The sequence below is a fragment of the Lotus japonicus genome, chromosome 1 (assembly GCF_012489685.1).
Source record: "Lotus japonicus ecotype B-129 chromosome 1, LjGifu_v1.2".
Taxonomy (NCBI): Eukaryota; Viridiplantae; Streptophyta; class Magnoliopsida; order Fabales; family Fabaceae; genus Lotus; species Lotus japonicus.
This window is the reverse complement of record NC_080041.1, coordinates 42543211-42565683: the sequence shown is the minus strand read 5'-3', so window position 1 is coordinate 42565683 and position 22473 is coordinate 42543211. Positions and strand designations below refer to the sequence as shown.

The 22473-nt window shown below is 45.5% G+C and overlaps 2 protein-coding genes across 2 annotated transcripts; both read right to left on the bottom strand.

The window, feature by feature from the left end:
* Window positions 1–5242: 5242 nt before the first annotated feature.
* On the bottom strand, window positions 5243–8427 carry LOC130736129 (uncharacterized). Its single transcript, XM_057587978.1, has 3 exons — window positions 8241–8427; window positions 5578–7409; window positions 5243–5287 (listed from the first exon to the last, which is right to left on the bottom strand). Exons 1-3 carry the CDS (start codon window positions 8425–8427, stop codon window positions 5243–5245), a joined length of 2064 nt encoding a protein of 687 aa, XP_057443961.1.
* Window positions 8428–12628: 4201 nt separating this feature from the next.
* LOC130736121 (uncharacterized) lies at window positions 12629–14884 on the bottom strand (the record flags this gene model as incomplete). The annotated part of the gene is made up of 1 exon (XM_057587970.1): window positions 12629–14884. A coding segment is annotated over exon 1 (2256 nt), but the record flags the coding sequence as incomplete, so codon positions are not given.
* Window positions 14885–22473: the final 7589 nt, after the last annotated feature.

Genomic DNA, 22473 nt, shown 5'->3' with positions numbered 1-22473 from the left:
GTCCAGTGTGTTTAAGCAAGGCTCCTTCACAATCCTCTTTTCCTGCTCCAAGTGTTCCTCCAAACGAATCTTTTGAGCAAACGAAGCGAAAGTCAATCAAAAGAAGTCAATTCGGTCAAAACAATACTAACTAGCGTTGGACAAAGCTTAAGAAGCTTCAGAGTACAATATTTAAGCATGGATAGACGACAGAACCTCGTTCGCTAAAACGAGCATAACTCGAGCTACAGAACTCGGAATGACACAAAACCAGCGCCAAAATTTTGACAATCGAAAGAGCTACGCAAAGGCTCAGGTCATAGAGACCCAAAAATTATTTTTGGACACGGTACCCTAAGCAATAGGTTTCGGCCACTATGTAAAGTAGGGTTTCCGAACTTTTTCTTCGATCTAAATCGATTCCTAGGTATTCTTAGGCGATATCTAGGCCAAGGAAACTCTCAGAAAATTTATCGAATCGAAAACTGTCGTAGGGGTATTTTGGTCAATTATTTTCAGCTCAGAATTTCAAAATCAGAGTTTCGAAAAACAAATTAGATGGGGTTGATACTAACGACGATTATAACGACTAATCTTACTAACGCTAAGCTCAGTCGAGGGTTTTAAGCCCAAAGGTTGGAACTTTAGCCAAAAATGGGTATTATGAGCAGAATTGAAACTCGGCAGCAATTCGGCGAGAATCAGCAAAATGTAATCCGCTAAACATGCTCAGGGGCACGCAGGGAATAAATTTAGATAAAAAGATGAAGTTATCTAGATAGTTTTGCAAAAACCTCAAAACTAAGAGTACAGAAAAGTATAGAGAAAAGCGGCAGAATTTACGATCAGAAGTAAGGAAAAGCGTCAGTACCTTGAGGCCTACGCGTAGCAACGAACTGTGGGACGATCAGACAAGAATCGACGAAAAGCTCTCCTCCTCCTTCTTCTCTCCAAGCCGCGGGTTGTGTGTGTGTGTTTGTGAGGTTTTTGTTTCAAGCTTCACATATTTATAGGGAATGAAATGGAAGATATTTATCAAAGTTTGGATAAGTATGAATAGATATTTATCAAGATTGGATAAGTATGAACAGATATTTATCAAAGATTGGACAAGGTTGAATAGATATTTATCAAAGATTGGATAAGAATGAATAGATATTTTGTAAACCGGTACAGTTTTGTTTAGATATCGGAGGATTTAACTCATAGAGTTAAGATAAAAATATAAGAGCGATCTCGATTTCTTCCTACTGATTCCAACGTATTTTAGACACGATATCCACCCCGCTGAATCTTCTAATTCTTCAAAGAAATATCAGCATGATTTTTGGTTTTCGAGGCTTGCTATATAGAGGATGAAAAAACGCGGGAAAATGAAAGTTTCGCGATTCAGATTTTTCCGGCTTCGTTCTCCGTGAATTCTAAGATAGGTTTTGGCGACAGAATTCCAAAACTCAACAGAGGTTTCCTTGTATTTTAGGTGACTAACGCAAAGTCGGTGTAAAACTATTTTACCCGATAACTTACTTTTTGCATCGAATGTCGGAAGAGAAAACTTCCTTCTGAAGAAAGATGGGAAACATCAGGAGAAATGGGTATATGCGTGTGAAATCTTCATTTGAAGCTCCGAATAGAAAAAGTCTTCATCGTCGGTTGATTCTAGGGTTTCTTGAACTATCAGGGTTTTAGTTTCGGCAAACCTCCGAGGATTGGAATCGGACGTTCGTACATTCTAGGGTTTCGCCTCGAAACGCTTGTCATATAAGGAATAAGAGAAGTTCTAACATTTCTCTGAAGATTTTTGGAATTAGTTTCCATCGTCTCTTTAAGTGTAAACTAGCTATTTACTAGGGTTTCTGCCCTAGGTTTAAGCGTATATCGATCGTGCTATAACTTTTATCGCCTTTGATGCAATCCTTAGACTGTTCCTGAACTTTCTCCTTCATAAATTTATTCCTTCCGATAAACTCTTGTTCAGGTTTTTCTTCACGATACATCAAGCCAAATCGTAAATGGAAATCTCTTCCATTTATTCTAAGCTTAAAAACTTGGGTCTTACATTACTACCCTCCAAAAAGAAAGTTTCGTCCTCGAAACTTAAGATTCAGTAAAAAGCTCCGGATATTATCCCTTGATTTTCTCCTCTAATTCCCATCTAGCACCGTTCGTGTCTTTGTTCCAAATAACTTTCACTAAAGTACTTTGCTTTCCCCTCGATTGTTTCACTCTTCTAGTCCCAATGTTGACCGACGGCGTCTCAACAGACATATCATCTTCAACTTTCTGAGATTTAACTACAATCGTAAATGCTAACACCACTAAATCTCTTATTCGGTTGCAGTCCAAAAGACAATGATAGTGGGACAACCAATCCATTCCTAGGATAACATCTAGGTTCTGTTAAGTCAATCAAACAGTTAGTACTCATCATGAGATAACATCTAACATGCTATACAATATGATTAAGCACTAACTTCAATCAATTCTAAGCGAAAAAAATCGCTTGGCAGACAATCAATTTTCATTCTTTGCAGAGTCACACAACCTAGCACAGAAGACCTATTCCCCAAAGACTCCCGAAAGACTCGACAAGCTCTGATACCACAATGTAACACCCCGAAATCGGTGGTGCCACTTTAGTGACTTTAAATCAATAGTGCGGAAAATGCGTAAATATTTTTTTCGTTTTCTTTTCAAATAGAAGACTTAACATAATGAAGACTCAACCCAAAGATAATAAACATAAAGTAATTGGGGATAGTGCCCGCAGGCGAATAAGTGCATCCCATGGTCAGAGCCATGAGTTTTATGAATACAGTTTTCAAGAAGATAAGTCAGCCCCAAACGGCCTTCGAAAGACTTTCTATGCCCGACAAACTCCCTGTGATCCTCCTGGAAGAGAACCACACAAAAGCTAATAGTCGGGGACCTACCCTGCTCCAAAATGAGAAATGACAATCAGAGCTGTGAAAACAATCCCCCATATAATACACTCCTAACATCGACCCTCATCCGATCATGCATGAAGTCTGGGTCCACGTCGAAGGCTCAGTAGTAGTCATTGCGCTCAGGATCCTCCCCGAACGACGAACCATCTTGAACATGCATGAAGTCTGGGTCCATGTCGTCTGGCGTAATCACATGCGAATCATCTGCCATGTACTTTCGCAACTGCGACACATGAAGAACGTCATGGATGTTGGATAGAAACGGTGGTAGGGCGATCCTGTACGCCACCGGTCCAACTCGCTCCGTGATCTGGTACGGCCCAATAAACTTCGGAGTAAGCTTCTTGGACTTGATTGCCCTTCCGACACCTGTCATCGGGGTAACCCGCAAGAAGACATGGTCTCCGGCCTGAAATTCCAACTCCTTTCGTCGGTTGTCGGCGTAACTCTTTCGGCGACTCTGCGCGGTCCTCATCTTTTCCTGAATTCTCCTGACTTCCTCGGTGGTCTGTTGCACCAATTCCAGGCCAATCACCAAACTTTCTCCATCTTGATGCCAGCATAAGGGCGTACGACACCTCCGACCGTACAAAGCTTCGTAAGGTGCCATGCCGATGCTCGCATGGAAACTATTGTTGTAAGTGAATTCGATCAATGGCAGCATCTCATCCCAACTGCCCTTGTGATCCAACACACAGGCCCGTAGCAAATCTTCCAGCGACTGGATTGTCCTCTCTGTCTGCCCATCGGTTTGGGGATGATAGGCAGAGCTCAACCTCAACTTAGTTCCGAGGGCCTGCTGCAAGGCTCCCCAAAAGTGAGAGGTAAACCTCGGATCTCTGTCTGACACGATGCTGGTCGGTACACCATGTAGACGCACAACCTCAGCCACATAAATCTCCGCCAATTTCTCCACCTTGTACTTCAGGTTGATCGGGATAAAATGAGCGGTCTTTGTCAAACGATCAACAACAACCCAAATTGCATCGAACTTCCTCCGAGTTAAAGGTAAAGCCGTCACGAAGTCCATAGAAATACTGTCCCACTTCCACTCTGGGACATCTAGTGGTTGCAGCTTCCCTGCGGGCTTCTGATGCTCTACCTTCGCCTTCTGACATGTCAGGCAAGTAGAAACATACTCAGCAACCTGCTTCTTCATCCCAGGCCACCAGAAGTGAAGTTTCAAGTCCTATTACATCTTGTTCATTCCGGGATGGATACTCAGTCTACTCTTGTGTCCTTCATCTAGGATCAATCTTCTCATCTCTACATCGTTAGGCACACATATCTGTCCCTTGCATCGCAGAATATTGTCGTTCCCAATAGAGAACTCTGGTGCCTTTCCCTGAGTCACACGGTCTCGCCACTCAGCTATCCCTTCATCAGTCTCTTGTCTAGACTTGATCTCTTCCAAAAGTCCACTTGACACCGTCACCATTCCGAAACTCAGTCTTCCTGGTGCGAGCTTAACGTCCAAGCTCAGATCTCGGAAAGCCTCCAACAGTTCTAACTCCTTGACCATCATTGAGGACACATGTATAGCCTTCCGGCTGAGAGCGTCGGCTACGACATTGCTTTTCCCCGGATGGTACTGTAGAGTGAACTCATAGTCCTGAAGGAATTCCATCCACCTCCGCTGCCTCATGTTCAGATCCTTCTGATCAAATAAGTATTTTAAACTCTTATGATCGCTATAGATCGTGAACGTACTGCCATAGAGATAGTGTCTCCAAATCTTGAGAGCATAAACTATGGCAGCGAACTCCAAGTCATGTGTGGGCTAGTTCTTCTCATGAGTCTTCAACTGCCTTAAAGCATAGGCAATTGCTTTCTTATCTTGCATCATTACACAACCCAACCCATTGTGTGACGCATCACAGTACACGTCATAAGGTTCTCCTTCCTTAGGTAAAGCTAGTATGGGTGCGGTGGTCAGCCGCTTCTTCAACTCCTGGAAACTAGCCTCACACTTCTCCGTCCACGCAAACGGTTGATTCTTCTTTGTCAACTGAGTCAACGGCGAAGTCAACTTTGCGTAATCTTTGACGAATCGTCTATAGTAGCCAGCAAGCCCAACAAAGCTTCTGATGTCGCTTGCTGTCTTTGGTTGCTCCCATGACAGAATCGTCTCGATCTTGCTAGGGTCAACGGCCACACCCTGACTTGATATGACATGACCTAGGAACTTCACCTCTTCCATCCAGAATTCACACTTCGAGCCGTTAGCATATAGCTCCTTCTCCCGCAATACTCCTAGCACTTGACGCAAATGTTCTTCGTGTTCTTCCTTACTCTTCGAGTAAATCAAAATATCATCAATGAACACGACCACGAACTTGACCAGGAATGGCCTGAACACTCTGTTCATGTAGTCCATAAACACTGCGGGTGCATTAGTAACCCCAAACGGCATCACAAGATATTCATAATGCCCGTATCGGGTCCTGAATGCGGTCTTCTGGATGTCCGATTCCTTGACTCGGATCTGATGGTATCCCGACTTAAGGTCTACCTTCGAGAAGATCACCGCTCCTCTAAGTTGATCCATCAAGTCGTCTATCCGAGGCATCGGATAACGGTTCTTCACTGTCACCTTATTCAGCTGCCGGTAATCCACACACAATCTGGACTTCCCATCCTTCTTCTTTACCAATAGCACAGGTGCACCCCATGGCGATACGCTAGGTCGAATGAATCCCTTTGAGGAGAGATCATCCAACTGCTTTGCCAACTCTACCAACTCCGCTGGGGCCATACGATAAGGTGCCATCGATATTGGTCCAGTACCGGGCACAATGTCAATAGAGAACTTCGTCTCTCTGACTGGTGGCAAACCGGGTACATCTTCGGGAAACACATCGACATACTCCTGTACCACCAAGATATTGCGCACATCACCATCATGTTTCGCTTCGGCAACGATAGAGTTCACATACGCCGGTGAACCCTTCCCCAAGTTGTACGAGTTTAAGTAATCCGTAATACCGGGATCTGGGAATACTACCGCCTTGTTAGCACAATCTAAGAGCACGTGATATTGCGCTAACCAATCCATTCCCAAGATCACATCCAGTTCTTTGAGCCCTAAACAGACGAGGTTCGCAAAGAACTTCCGATCCTCGTAAACCAACGGACATTGCAAGCATGCCGTGCGTGTAACTAGTCGATCGGCGGCAGGGGTTGTCACCACTAGATCGAAGGGTAGGTCAGCAGTCAGTAACCCTAACCTCTTCACACAGTCCTCAGCAATGAATGAGTGCATGGCACCCGAATCAAATAAAACCATTAGTGATGTCCCAGCAATAAGGCACGTACCCTGGATAAGGTCATCAGTAACAGCGGCCTGTTCGCCAGAAATAGCAAAGACACGACCTGGAGCAGATGGTCGTCTCCCTCTGGCGGTATTCAGCACTGGCTCAGCTTTAGCAGCACTCGGGCAATTTCTCTCCACATGTCCTGGTTTTCGGCATCTCCAGCATACAATCTCCTTGCCACATTCATTAGCATGGTGTCCTTTCTCATTGCACTTGTAGCAGGTCACATCTTCCTTTGAAACAGGGGCTGCTCCCCTCACAACATTTGGCACTTGGGCAGCTGGGCGCTGGTAAGGCTTTCTCATTGGCGCCTTGCCCTTATCGAACTTCCCCACTGGTCTCTGTCCATTGAATCTTCCCGGTTGATTCTGTCCCGGGCGTACTGATCCTCCGTACTCTGGGCAGCCTCTCTGCCTGTTTTCCATAGCCTCGACTTCACGGGCCTTCTCCACTAGCTGTTGGTAGACCCTGATTCCCAAAGGCCTCACAACCTTCTCAATCTCATTCCTCAACCCTCGCATGAACCTGTTGCATAGGTAAGCCTCATCTACCTGGTTCTGGAAGAATCGAAAGTGTTTGGATAGGGCTTCCAAACGTGCAACATACTCTCCCACAGAGGTAGGTCCTTGCCTCAAGCTGAGGAACCTGTTCTCCATTTCTTCCCTTGCTGTTTCCGGGAAGTACTTATCCATGAACGCCTTTCTGAAAGACTCCCAAGTGATGACCTCATGGTTGGCCATCATCAGCTGTCTGGCACTACGCCACCAATACTCAGCATCACCCTTCAGCATAAAAGTGGCCAAGTTGACCTTCTCGGCATCCGGGGTATGGAGTGCCTCAAAGATCTTCTCCATCTCCTGAACCCATAGATCAGCCTTTTCGGGTTCAGCTTCTCCTTGGAACTTGGGCGGTGCGTGCCGGTTGAAGTCTGTTCTCATGCGAATCTGATCTTGAGCCAATTCCCTCTCGGCTCGCTGAGCTCTTCGAGCTTCCTCCTCTGCTCTCCTATTATTCTCTTCTGCCTCTCGCTGAGCCTGGGCTGCAGTCTGGGCAGTAGTAACGGCGACTTGCTGGGCGACGACCTGCGCCAGCTGGGCCATAGCCTGGGCCAACTGAGCGTTAGTGGGGTCCTGTCTTGGAGGCATCCTGCTTGAAATAGAACCACAAGCTAACGTCAGTGCCCACAATATCAATTAACTTTCAACAGTAAAATTAAGCTACCTTACCCCAAGTACCACGGCAATGGTACTAACTTCAGACAATCTCAATCAAACAACCATCTTAGCATACAAGTCTACCCAACCTCACCGCGGAACTTTGAAAGCATCTTTATCAAAACAAAAAAATCAACGAGTTCGGAAACTCGTAATCCTAAAACCCTTAGTGCGCTGGTTTCTCAACCGGAGCTCTGATACCACAATGTAACGCCCCGATTTCTCGTGCGTCACGGAAAACCGGATATCCATTTTCACAAAGAATTTTCGTCGTTCAATTAATTATTCTTAATTAATGACAAACCATCCATTATTACGAAAACCTCGAATGTTAAACCTCCTTTGTACTCCAATTGATCGTAATAAATAAATCATGGGCGAAGAATGAAATGAAACGTGGGTTCTATTAGCAGAAGATAAACTGTTTGAACCGGAAATGAAATAAAATAGCAAAATGAGACACTCGCCCATGCGAGGCCAATTATTCAAAATTAAGGGTACTCAAATATCCCCAACCGTTACAAAACTGAGTTGATAAAAAGTAAATAAAATATCTCGGCACGAAGCTCACTCCGCCCCAAGGATACCCTCAACTCTCTTCTTGGCGTCCCTCCCTTCTGGATTGGCAGGGTCTCCATCAGAACCCTCAAGCCACCCATTCCGCTGCTCCTTGGCCGGCGCTTGAGGCTTGGACGCTACTTCTTCAGATGGGTCGAGCTCCACAGAAGAGACCCTCGAACCATCATCCTGGGGAATCTGAAATCGTGGAGGTGCCTAGGGCATACGAATGGTTCCTCCATGTACGCGCTGGACCTCCATCACCCCTCCATACACGTCATAACTCGTCAACTCCGCGCCGCCGACATAAATCCTCCGAATCCCGGACGTGTCGGCCATCCAGGCTCGGTCTTCCTTCTCATTGAGGAGTTTCAGCTCCAGAATGTGGACTGACGACTGTGAAGTCAGCACCATCTACCCGCCCCCAAGTAAACACATAGCAAACAAGCAAGGGTCAGGTCTAAAAGGAAAACAACAAGAACATACAGTACAGTGGATATAAATGAACATCATCCGCTATCGAAATAATTCTCTTTCTCTTTAAAGTTTTAGATGTTAGTTAGTCACCTAACGATTCCTCACTTCGCACAACCCGCCAAACACTTCCATGGCCATCTTCGTGCTTCCGCAGAGGCACGGTAATCACGGTGACCGCAGTCAACCAAACACGTGGAGCCGCAATGATCCACAAAAATCACGGTGACCGTAGTCAACCAAACACGTGGAGCCGCAATGATCCACAAAAATCACGGGTGACTGAGTCGACCCAAAATCTCCCTCGCGTGCAAGCCCATCGTTCTCATGGACCATAGTCTACCCGACCTATGTCCGTAAATTAATTAATTTCACTTGCAAGCGAGTCACAACAATATTAGTTCTTTTTCTCTTTGTTCTTAAGGCTCTAAGTCAGTCACCCTAAGTCTTTAGCTTAACCGCACACATTAAATAGCACCATTCACGATAACAAGGGAATTACAGCTAGGTGAGCGACCCTTGTTACCAATAATCACAACTCATGCACCTTGAATCGTAGAAAGATCATCAAGTGATGTATCTTAAGACTTGTGCATCAAACGGTAGAAAAGAATTTACCGAACCCCCAAAAGTAGGGTTCGGCCGAACCTAAAGGAAGCCCTTAGGGTTTTCAAAAACATTTCTTTTCCTTCCCTTTGATCACATGTGTCCAAGTACAGCCCAAACAACACATTAGTCATACAAGATTTCAGCTTTCATCATCACACAAACATCAAGTTATGGCAAGTACTTCACTTAGCAAATTTTGCAAGCATGCATACAAATTTTCATGGCATCAAGACCTCAACAAGGATTTAAATCCACAATTTCATGCATCATAATTTACCATAAATTGTCCCAACGAGAACTCATACGATATGAACATGAAAGCGGAAGAAAAAGTGGTCCAATACCCCTAAATTGGGTTCGGCCAAGCCAAGTTTTAGACCTTAGGGTTTTGCAAATTTTTTTCTTTCTTCCTTTTCATATTCACAAGCATAATATAGTCCCCAAACACCATCATATTCTCCCAGAAATTCCAGAACTCAAGTTTTCACATTGATCATGTTAGGAACACACATTCCATGAACCAAAATTAGCAAGTAAGCATGTGATCGTGTCATAGAAACATTGGACAGTAGAAACATGTCAAACAAGGCTTTGGAAGCATGAATTTCACTGCATAAAACGCAGAAACAAAAACACTCAGCCCTAACCTCATGAAATCGCATAGCAAGAATCACAATTTTTCAAGAAAGCTCATGTTATGACCTTATCCTACCCAAAAGATCCTAAGACCAGCCCTTACCTTGGGTTTTGGTCTGGAAAAAGAGGAGAATAATGAAGGTTGAAATAGCTTTCCTTGCTGTCCAAGTCTCCCTCTCTCCCAAACAGCTCTCTCTCCCCACCCTCCATCACTTGGGCTAGGGTTTTGTTTTTCCACAAGCCCGACCCAAGTCCAACCTTAACCCACCAGTCTAATTACCTAATCAGACCTGAAACTTACTAAAACCTAAGCCCTCAAAGGTAAATTCATAATTAAATACGGACTTAGAAGAAAAACAATGCAATAATTCTGCTGGCACTGTACAGCCGGAACTGCGTTCACTAAAACGGGGATATCTGGAGCTACAGATATCGGATCGACGCGAAACCACTTGGAGAATTTTCTAGACTTAAAGGGCTACAACTCTCATGAAGGAAGTATTCCCAAATGAAGTCGTTAATACCCTCTAAAAATTCACACAAGTTGACAGTTCTAATCTGCCAGTTATCAAACATAGCCAAAAACTTCAATTTTATTCAAACTTCCATAAAATTTGTTCCAAGTTGAACTTAGGGCCTTACAATACCACCCCCCTTAAAATAGTTTCGCCCTCGAAACTTAAGGGTTTACAAATAAATCGGGGTGTGATTCCCGCATCTTATCCTCTAACTCCCAGGTCGCGTCACCAGTCTCTTGGTTCCACACGACCTTCACTAAAGGCACCTCCTTGTTTCTTAGGCGTCTTACACTTCGGTCGACGATCTTGATGGGCGGCACCTCCATTGTCAGATCATCTCTCAGCTGTATGTCGTCTGGCGTAATCACATGCGAATCATCTGCCATGTACTTTCGCAACTGCGACACATGAAGAACGTCATGGATGTTGGATAGAAACGGTGGTAGGGCGATCCTGTACGCCACCGGTCCAACTCGCTCCGTGATCTGGTACGGCCCAATAAACTTCGGAGTAAGCTTCTTGGACTTGATTGCCCTTCCGACACCTGTCATCAGGGTAACCCGCAAGAAGACATGGTCTCCGGCCTGAAATTCCAACTCCTTTCGTCGGTTGTCGGCGTAACTCTTTCGGCGACTCTGCGCGGTCCTCATCTTTTCCTGAATTCTCCTGACTTCCTCGGTGGTCTGTTGCACCAATTCCGGGCCAATCACCAAACTTTCTCCATCTTGATGCCAGCATAAGGGCGTACGACACCTCCGACCGTACAAAGCTTCGTAAGGTGCCATGCCGATGCTCGCATGGAAACTATTGTTGTAAGTGAATTCGATCAATGGCAGCATCTCATCCCAACTGCCCTTGTGATCCAACACACAGGCCCGTAGCAAATCTTCCAGCGACTGGATTGTCCTCTCTGTCTGCCCATCGGTTTGGGGATGATAGGCAGAGCTCAACCTCAACTTAGTTCCGAGGGCCTGCTGCAAGGCTCCCCAAAAGTGAGAGGTAAACCTCGGATCTCTGTCTGACACGATGCTGGTCGGTACACCATGTAGACGCACAACCTCAGCCACATAAATCTCCGCCAATTTCTCCACCTTGTACTTCAGGTTGATCGGGATAAAATGAGCGGTCTTTGTCAAACGATCAACAACAACCCAAATTGCATCGAACTTCCTCCGAGTTAAAGGTAAAGCCGTCACGAAGTCCATAGAAATACTGTCCCACTTCCACTCTGGGACATCTAGTGGTTGCAGCTTCCCTGCGGGCTTCTGATGCTCTACCTTCGCCTTCTGACATGTCAGGCAAGTAGAAACATACTCAGCAACCTGCTTCTTCATCCCAGGCCACCAGAAGTGAAGTTTCAAGTCCTGATACATCTTGTTCATTCCGGGATGGATACTCAGTCTACTCTTGTGTCCTTCATCTAGGATCAATCTTCTCATCTCTACATCGTTAGGCACACATATCCGTCCCTTGCATCGCAGAATATTGTCGTTCCCAATAGAGAACTCTGGTGCCTTTCCCTGAGTCACACGGTCTCGCCACTCAGCTATCCCTTCATCAGTCTCTTGTCTAGACTTGATCTCTTCCAAAAGTCCACTTGACACCGTCACCATTCCGAAACTCAGTCTTCCTGGTGCGAGCTTAACGTCCAAGCTCAGATCTCGGAAAGCCTCCAACAGTTCTAACTCCTTGACCATCATTGAGGACACATGTATAGCCTTCCGGCTGAGAGCGTCGGCTACGACATTGCTTTTCCCCGGATGGTACTGTAGAGTGAACTCATAGTCCTGAAGGAATTCCATCCACCTCCGCTGCCTCATGTTCAGATCCTTCTGATCAAATAAGTATTTTAAACTCTTATGATCGCTATAGATCGTGAACGTACTGCCATAGAGATAGTGTCTCCAAATCTTGAGAGCATAAACTATGGCAGCCAACTCCAAGTCATGTGTGGGGTAGTTCTTCTCATGAGTCTTCAACTGCCTTAAAGCATAGGCAATTGCTTTCTTATCTTGCATCATTACACAACCCAACCCATTGTGTGACGCATCACAGTACACGTCATAAGGTTCTCCTTCCTTAGGTAAAGCTAGTATGGGTGCGGTGGTCAGCCGCTTCTTCAACTCCTGGAAACTAGCCTCACACTTCTCCGTCCACGCAAACGGTTGATTCTTCTTTGTCAACTGAGTCAACGGCGAAGTCAACTTTGCGTAATCTTTGACGAATCGTCTATAGTAGCCAGCAAGCCCAACAAAGCTTCTGATGTCGCTTGCTGTCTTTGGTTGCTCCCATGACAGAATCGTCTCGATCTTGCTAGGGTCAACGGCCACACCCTGACTTGATATGACATGACCTAGGAACTTCACCTCTTCCATCCAGAATTCACACTTCGAGCCGTTAGCATATAGCTCCTTCTCCCGCAATACTCCTAGCACTTGACGCAAATGTTCTTCGTGTTCTTCCTTACTCTTCGAGTAAATCAAAATATCATCAATGAACACGACCACGAACTTGACCAGGAATGGCCTGAACACTCTGTTCATGTAGTCCATAAACACTGCGGGTGCATTAGTAACCCCAAACGGCATCACAAGATATTCATAATGCCCGTATCGGGTCCTGAATGCGGTCTTCTGGATGTCCGATTCCTTGACTCGGATCTGATGGTATCCCGACTTAAGGTCTACCTTCGAGAAGATCACCGCTCCTCTAAGTTGATCCATCAAGTCGTCTATCCGAGGCATCGGATAACGGTTCTTCACTGTCACCTTATTCAGCTGCCGGTAATCCACACACAATCTGGACTTCCCATCCTTCTTCTTTACCAATAGCACAGGTGCACCCCATGGCGATACGCTAGGTCGAATGAATCCCTTTGAGGAGAGATCATCCAACTGCTTTGCCAACTCTACCAACTCCGCTGGGGCCATACGATAAGGTGCCATCGATATTGGTCCAGTACCGGGCACAATGTCAATAGAGAACTTCGTCTCTCTGACTGGTGGCAAACCGGGTACATCTTCGGGAAACACATCGACATACTCCTGTACCACCAAGATATTGCGCACATCACCATCATGTTTCGCTTCGGCAACGATAGAGTTCACATACGCCGGTGAACCCTTCCCCAAGTTGTACGAGTTTAAGTAATCCGTAACACCGGGATCTGGGAATACTACCGCCTTGTTAGCACAATCTAAGAGCACGTGATATTGCGCTAACCAATCCATTCCCAAGATCACATCCAGTTCTTTGAGCCCTAAACAGACGAGGTTCGCAAAGAACTTCCGATCCTCGTAAACCAACGGACATTGCAAGCATGCCGTGCGTGTAACTAGTCGATCGGCGGCAGGGGTTGTCACCACTAGATCGAAGGGTAGGTCAGCAGTCAGTAACCCTAACCTCTTCACACAGTCCTCAGCAATGAATGAGTGCGTGGCACCCGAATCAAATAAAACCATTAGTGATGTCCCAGCAATAAGGCACGTACCCTGGATAAGGTCATCAGTAACAGCGGCCTGTTCGCCAGAAATAGCAAAGACACGACCTGGAGCAGATGGTCGTCTCCCTCTGGCGGTATTCAGCACTGGCTCAGCTTTAGCAGCACTCGGGCAATTTCTCTCCACATGTCCTGGTTTTCGGCATCTCCAGCATACAATCTCCTTGCCACATTCATTAGCATGGTGTCCTTTCTCATTGCACTTGTAGCAGGTCACATCTTCCTTTGAAACAGGGGCTGCTCCCCTCACAACATTTGGCACTTGGGCAGCTGGGCGCTGGTAAGGCTTTCTCATTGGCGCCTTGCCCTTATCGAACTTCCCCACTGGTCTCTGTCCATTGAATCTTCCCGGTTGATTCTGTCCCGGGCGTACTGATCCTCCGTACTCTGGGCAGCCTCTCTGCCTGTTTTCCATAGCCTCGACTTCACGGGCCTTCTCCACTAGCTGTTGGTAGACCCTGATTCCCAAAGGCCTCACAACCTTCTCAATCTCATTCCTCAACCCTCGCATGAACCTGTTGCATAGGTAAGCCTCATCTACCTGGTTCTGGAAGAATCGAAAGTGTTTGGATAGGGCTTCCAAACGTGCAACATACTCTCCCACAGAGGTAGGTCCTTGCCTCAAGCTGAGGAACCTGTTCTCCATTTCTTCCCTTGCTGTTTCCGGGAAGTACTTATCCATGAACGCCTTTCTGAAAGACTCCCAAGTGATGACCTCATGGTTGGCCATCATCAGCTGTCTGGCACTACGCCACCAATACTCAGCATCACCCTTCAGCATAAAAGTGGCCAAGTTGACCTTCTCGGCATCCGGGGTATGGAGTGCCTCAAAGATCTTCTCCATCTCCTGAACCCATAGATCAGCCTTTTCGGGTTCAGCTTCTCCTTGGAACTTGGGCGGTGCGTGCCGGTTGAAGTCTGTTCTCATGCGAATCTGATCTTGAGCCAATTCCCTCTCGGCTCGCTGAGCTCTTCGAGCTTCCTCCTCTGCTCTCCTATTATTCTCTTCTGCCTCTCGCTGAGCCTGGGCTGCAGTCTGGGCAGTAGTAACGGCGACTTGCTGGGCGACGACCTGCGCCAGCTGGGCCATAGCCTGGGCCAACTGAGCGTTAGTGGGGTCCTGTCTTGGAGGCATCCTGCTTGAAATAGAACCACAAGCTAACGTCAGTGCCCACAATATCAATTAACTTTCAACAGTAAAATTAAGCTACCTTACCCCAAGTACCACGGCAATGGTACTAACTTCAGACAATCTCAATCAAACAACCATCTTAGCATACAAGTCTACCCAACCTCACCGCGGAACTTTGAAAGCATCTTTATCAAAACAAAAAAATCAACGAGTTCGGAAACTCGTAATCCCAAAACCGTTAGTGCGCTGGTTTCTCAACCGGAGCTCTGATACCACAATGTAACGCCCCGATTTCTCGTGCGTCACGGAAAACCGGATATCCATTTTCACAAAGAATTTTCGTCGTTCAATTAATTATTCTTAATTAATGACAAACCATCCATTATTACGAAAACCTCGAATGTTAAACCTCCTTTGTACTCCAATTGATCGTAATAAATAAATCATGGGCGAAGAATGAAATGAAACGTGGGTTCTATTAGCAGAAGATAAACTGTTTGAACCGGAAATGAAATAAAATAGCAAAATGAGACACTCGCCCATGCGAGGCCAATTATTCAAAATTAAGGGTACTCAAATATCCCCAACCGTTACAAAACTGAGTTGATAAAAAGTAAATAAAATATCTCGGCACGAAGCTCACTCCGCCCCAAGGATACCCTCAACTCTCTTCTTGGCGTCCCTCCCTTCTGGATTGGCAGGGTCTCCATCAGAACCCTCAAGCCACCCATTCCGCTGCTCCTTGGCCGGCGCTTGAGGCTTGGACGCTACTTCTTCAGATGGGTCGAGCTCCACAGAAGAGACCCTCGAACCATCATCCTGGGGAATCTGAAATCGTGGAGGTGCGTAGGGCATACGAATGGTTCCTCCATGTACGCGCTGGACCTCCATCACCCCTCCATACACGTCATAACTCGTCAACTCCGCGCCGCCGACATAAATCCTCCGAATCCCGAACGTGTCGGCCATCCAGGCTCGGTCTTCCTCCTCATTGAGGAGTTTCAGCTCCAGAATGTGGACTGACGACTGTGAAGTCAGCACCATCTACCCGCCCCCAAGTAAACACATAGCAAACAAGCAAGGGTCAGGTCTAAAAGGAAAACAACAAGAACATACAGTACAGTGGATATAAATGAACATCATCCGCTATCGAAATAATTCTCTTTCTCTTTAAAGTTTTAGATGTTAGTTAGTCACCTAACGATTCCTCACTTCGCACAACCCGCCAAACACTTCCATGGCCATCTTCGTGCTTCCGCAGAGGCACGGTAATCACGGTGACCGCAGTCAACCAAACCCGTGGAGCCGCAATGATCCACAAAAATCACGGTGACCGTAGTCAACCAAACACGTGGAGCCGCAATGATCCACAAAAATCACGGGTGACTGAGTCGACCCAAAATCTCCCTCGCGTGCAAGCCCATCGTTCTCATGGACCATAGTCTACCCGACCTATGTCCGTAAATTAATTAATTTCACTTGCAAGCGAGTCACAACAATATTAGTTCTTTTTCTCTTTGTTCTTAAGGCTCTAAGTCGGTCACCCTAAGTCTTTAGCTTAACCGCACACATTAAATAGCACCATTCACGATAACAAGGGAATTACAGCTAGGTGAGCGACCCTTGTTACCAATAATCACAACTCATGCACCTTGAATCGTAGAAAGATCATCAAGTGATGTATCTTAAGACTTGTGCATCAAACGGTAGAAAAGAATTTACCGAACCCCCAAAAGTAGGGTTCGGCCGAACCTAAAGGAAGCCCTTAGGGTTTTCAAAAACATTTCTTTTCCTTCCCTTTGATCACATGTGTCCAAGTACAGCCCAAACAACACATTAGTCATACAAGATTTCAGCTTTCATCATCACACAAACATCAAGTTATGGCAAGTACTTCACTTAGCAAATTTTGCAAGCATGCATACAAATTTTCATGGCATCAAGACCTCAACAAGGATTTAAATCCACAATTTCATGCATCATAATTTACCATAAATTGTCCCAACGAGAACTCATACGATATGAACATGAAAACGGAAGAAAAAGTGGTCCAATACCCCTAAATTGGGTTCGGCCAAGCCAAGTTTTAGACCTTAGGGTTTTGCAAATTTTTTTCTTTCTTCCTTTTCATATTCACAAGCATAATATAGTCCCCAAACACCATCATATTCTCCCAGAAATTCCAGAACTCAAGTTTTCACATTGATCATGTTAGGAACACACATTCCATGAACCAAAATTAGCAAGTAAGCATGTGATCGTGTCATAGAAACATTGGACAGTAGAAACATGTCAAACAAGGCTTTGGAAGCATGAATTTCACTGCATAAAACGCAGAAACAAAAACACTCAGCCCTAACCTCATGAAATCGCATAGCAAGAATCACAATTTTTCAAGAAAGCTCATGTTATGACCTTATCCTACCCAAAAGATCCTAAGACCAGCCCTTACCTTGGGTTTTGGTCTGGAAAAAGAGGAGAATAATGAAGGTTGAAATAGCTTTCCTTGCTGTCCAAGTCTCCCTCTCTCCCAAACAGCTCTCTCTCCCCACCCTCCATCACTTGGGCTAGGGTTTTGTTTTTCCACAAGCCCGACCCAAGTCCAACCTTAACCCACCAGTCTAATTACCTAATCAGACCTGAAACTTACTAAAACCTAAGCCCTCAAAGGTAAATTCATAATTAAATACGGACTTAGAAGAAAAACAATGCAATAATTCTGCTGGCACTGTACAGCCGGAACTGCGTTCACTAAAACGGGGATATCTGGAGCTACAGATATCGGATCGACGCGAAACCACTTGGAGCATTTTCTAGACTTGAAGGGCTACAACTCTCATGAAGGAAGTTTTCCCAAATGAAGTCGTTAAGACCCTCTAAAAATTCACACAAGTTGACAGTTCTAATCTGCCAGTTATCAAACATAGCCAAAAACTTCAATTTTATTCAAACTTCCATAAAATTTGTTCCAAGTTGAACTTAATAAGCCGAGAAATTAATAAGTTTCTGAGTACGTTGATGCTCTTTTGCTCGAGGAGCAGTTTTGTTGTTGGCTATCTAAAAGATAAGCCGGGAAACGGATAGTTTCCGAGTATGTCGATACTCTTTGCTCGCTGAGCAGTTTTTGACCATCGGATGTAGATGAGTCGGATGATTCGAGAAGTCATCATGAGATAATACACTTTTTACAATTAATTGTCTTTTGTCGCAGAATCGACATTTACCTTAGGGTATTCTTTTTAGAGACAATAAGTTAGCTAGAACACGTCATGACGTGACGAGTGAGGTCGGAGACGTTGTTTGGCTAATCACTTTGCATTTCATGCACACATTTCTAGGGTTCATACACGGTGGGATGCCGGACCTCGGTGGATTCCAAAATGGTCATAAGACCCGGATTTCCACATAAGAACATTGCGGTGATTCTTAGTAGCAGACGGAAATGGCAGGCCTGCGGGTATACTGCTGATCTGACTATATTTTCTTTGGTATAAGAGACACCCGAGCGGAAATAGTCCCACTTTGGCCGGTGCTAGGATTGACTCGATGGTGCCCATCCTTCCGGATTGCATCTTGTTCCTCGTCATCTCATTCATGCACCATGCATACTGACTTAGTTGCCGAGTGTGATTGTTACTTGTTAATTTTATTTGATACATGTTAATTGTCATTATTTGTTATTCATATACATTGGAAGATATACAATTTATAATGCTATCACAAACTTCTATGCCTCAGTAGCTATCCCTTAAACTTTATCTACTGAGTGTATTACTTATGTAATTCTTTGGAGTTGACCTTCGCGCCTTCTGTGTGTGTTTGGGTGGACTACGCCTTTGTCAGATGTCCATGGTGGATTGGTTCACGATGGTCCACCCTTCGGGGGGACGAAGGGACTAGGTTGGAGATGCTAGATCAGGAGATCCCCGGCACATGGGTGGTCGACCCCGCTGGCCACAAAGCGATCTACTCGGGGAGAATAATGGAAGATCGTGTCTACAGTCTGGGACACTTGACGGAGGGAGTTCTGAGGCATTACACTGTCAGCTTCAACCTGCCACCCGGCGTGCACAGTGGACCCGGTGTTGGAGTACCACCACCACCGTCGTCTCCTGACGACGAGGACCCCTCGGAGGAGGAGCCTGTGGGAGGGACTTCATCGGACTCTAGCTCACCTACTGTTGCCGTTGCTGCTGACCTTGGTTCGAGTCCTGGACCCGTGAGACCAGAACAGTAGCATGTTGCAGTAGCGAGAGGAGGGATGGTTGCAGACATTGACCTAGTCGTCCTGGATTCTGATTCGGACGATGACCACGCCAGTATGTAGTCGTGAGTGCTGGGGTGTACTCCTCTGGACAGGATTAGGGTAGGAGTAGAGTTATAGCTCTGGTCGTCATGTTCGTATTTTGGGGCAGGGTAGGTTCCCGACCGTTAGCTTTTTGTGTGGTTTCCTTTATGGAAATCACAGAGAGTTGGTTGGACTAGGAGGTCTTATTCAGGCCGTTTTGGACTGACCTACTTTCATTTTGGAGGACTGTATTGCGAACACTTGACCTTTCACTTGGTTTGTAGATATTGCCCATGAGCACTATTTTCGGTTACTTCCCGTCACTGGAGGTTACTCGTGACGTGGTTCACTACTTACAGCGGGGGCTGTAATTATATTGTACATTAGTTATGTTTATCTTTCGTTGTAGAGTCTTTATTTTGACAAGTCTTTAAATTTATTATTTAAACAAATCGAAAAAAAATATTCACGTTTTTTTCCGCTTTATTTTCTTTTTGGTTACTAAAGTGACGCCACCGAAATCGGGGTGTTACATTGTGGTATCAGAGCTAGTCGAGTCTTTCGGGAGTCTTTGGGGAATAGGTCTTCTGTGCTAGGTTGTGTGACTCTGCAAAGAGTGAAAATTGATTGCCTGCAAGCAATTTTTCGCTTAGAATTGATTGAAGTTATTGCTTAATCATATTGTATAGTTATGCCAGATATTAACTTGTGATGAGTACTAACTTTTTGTTTGACTTAACAGAATATGGTGAACTCTAACAAACTAGCTGAGATGATGGCCACTATGGCCCAAGCTGTGACTGCACAGGCTTATGATAATGTTGTGAGACGTGCGGCTGAGGAAGCACGTGACCAACATCAGCGTCAGAGAGAAGTGACTCTGGATCAGAACAAGGGACTGAATGATTTCAGGAGACAGGATCCACCAAAGTTCTCGGGTGGTACTGACCCGGACAAAGCGGATCTTTGGATCCAAGAGATTGAGAAGATTTTTGGTGTGCTGCAGACTATTGAAGGTGCCAAGGTAGGCATGGCAACTTATCTGCTACATGGTGATGCTGAGTACTGGTGGAGGGGCACCAGGGGAGTTATGGAAGCCAATAATGAGGAGATCAACTGGAACTCTTTTCGAACTGCATTCCTGGAAAAGTATTCTCCAACTAGTGCTCGGGACGAGCGGGAGGTACAGTTTCTGACACTCCGTCAAGGGGGTATGTCTGTACCTGAATTTGCTTCTAAGTTGGAGTCTCTGGCGAAACACTTTCAATTCTTCAACGATCATGTTGATGAGCGCTACATGTGTAAGCGTTTTGTCAATGGACTGAGGCCTGATATCGAGGACTCTGTGAGTCCCTTAGGAATCATGCGCTTTCAGTCACTAGTTGAGAAAGCCACAGAGGTGGAACTGATGAAGAATAAGAGGTTGAACCGTGTTGGGACTGGAGGACCAGTGAGGTCAGGTTCTCAAAACTATCAAGGTAGAGGGAAATTTCAGAACAGGAAGCCGTATCAACGTCCTACTGGGAGGGGATTTACCTCAGGATCTTATAGACCCATGACCGGTACTGCTAGTGGTTCTGGAAATCAGACTTCGAACAGGGAGGTGACTTGCTTCAAATGTAGAAAGTTGGGGCACTATGCTAATACTTGTCCAGATACGAGACCCTAGTGCTTTAATTGCAACAGATTGGGACACACTACCAGTCAATGCAAGGCACCCAAGACTGAACCGACTGTTAACACTGCCCGAGGAAAGCGCCCTGCTGCTAAAGCAAGAGTTTACACCATGGATGGTGAAGAGGCTGAAGGAGTTGACGGTCTGATCAGAGGAAATTGCGAGATTGACGGTAATCTCCTAACTGTACTTTTCGATTCCGGTGCAACTCATTCTTTTATCTCTAGGGAATGTGTGACCAGATTGAAACTTCCTGTTACTGCTTTGAGCTTTGATCTTATTGTTACCACACCTGCTAAAACCCTACTAGCTAATGCTGCATGCATGTACTGTCCGGTGACATATAGAGATAGAGTCTTTCATGCTAACCTAGTATGCATAACTCTCAAGAACTTAGATGTTATCCTAGGAATGGATTGGTTATCTCATTATCATTGTCTTTTGGACTGCAACCGAAAGAAAGTGGTGTTTCCTGACTCGGATCTTTTCGAGTATCTATCTGCCAACCACATTAGTGTCTCTTTGAAAAAAGGATCTCAGGAGTACTCTGTACTGCTAAGTTTAGAGAGTAAAGGAAACCCGGAAGTGAACAACATTTCAGTCGTGAGAGACTTCACTGATGTTTTTCCTGACGATGTACCTGGATTGCCGCCTGTACGCAACGTCGAGTTTGCTATTGACATCGTACCGGGAACAGGGCCGATTTCGATTGCACCATATCGTATGGCACCTACAGAGTTAGTGGAATTGAAGTCTCAAATAGAGGATCTTCTGTCGAAAGGATTTATCCGGCCAAGCGTTTCGCCTTGGGGAGCGCCAGTTCTATTGGTAAAGAAGAAGGATGGAAGATCTAGATTGTGTGTCGACTACCGACAACTTAACAAAGCAACCGTCAAGAATAGGTATCCGTTACCTAGAATTGATGATTTGATGGATCAACTTCGAGGAGCTGCGGTATTCTAAAAAATAGACCTGAAGTCGGGTTACCATCAGATCAGAGTAAAGACTGAGGATATCCAGAAGACGGCATTCCGAACTCGCTACGGACACTATGAATATTTAGTGATGCCATTTGGGGTGACAAACACACCTGCTATATTCATGGACTACATGAACAGGACTTTTCATACATTCTTAGATCGATTCGTCGTGGTGTTTATTGACGACATTCTAATTTACTCAAAGGATGCTAAGGATCATGAGGAGCACCTGCGTCAGGTTTTACAAGTGCTGAGGGAGAAGAAGTTGTACGCCAACCCTTCCAAGTGCGAATTTTGGCTTGAAGAAGTCAAATTCTTAGGCCACGTGATCTCTAAAGAGGGTATAGCTGTGGACCCAGCAAAGGTAGAGACCGTGTTGAAATGGGAACAGCCAAGGATTGTGACTGAAATCAGATGTTTTGTCGGTTTGGCGGGATACGATCGTCGTTTCATCGAGAACTTCGCCAAGATTGTTGGACCTTTGACTCAACTTACGAGGAAGGATCAACCTTTTGCATGGACCGAAGCGTGCGAAACTAGCTTCCAGACGATGAAGGAACGTTTGATGACGTCACCTGTACTCGTTCTGCCACAACCAGAGGAACCGTATGAGGTTTACTGTGATGCTTCGCATCAAGGTTTGGGATGT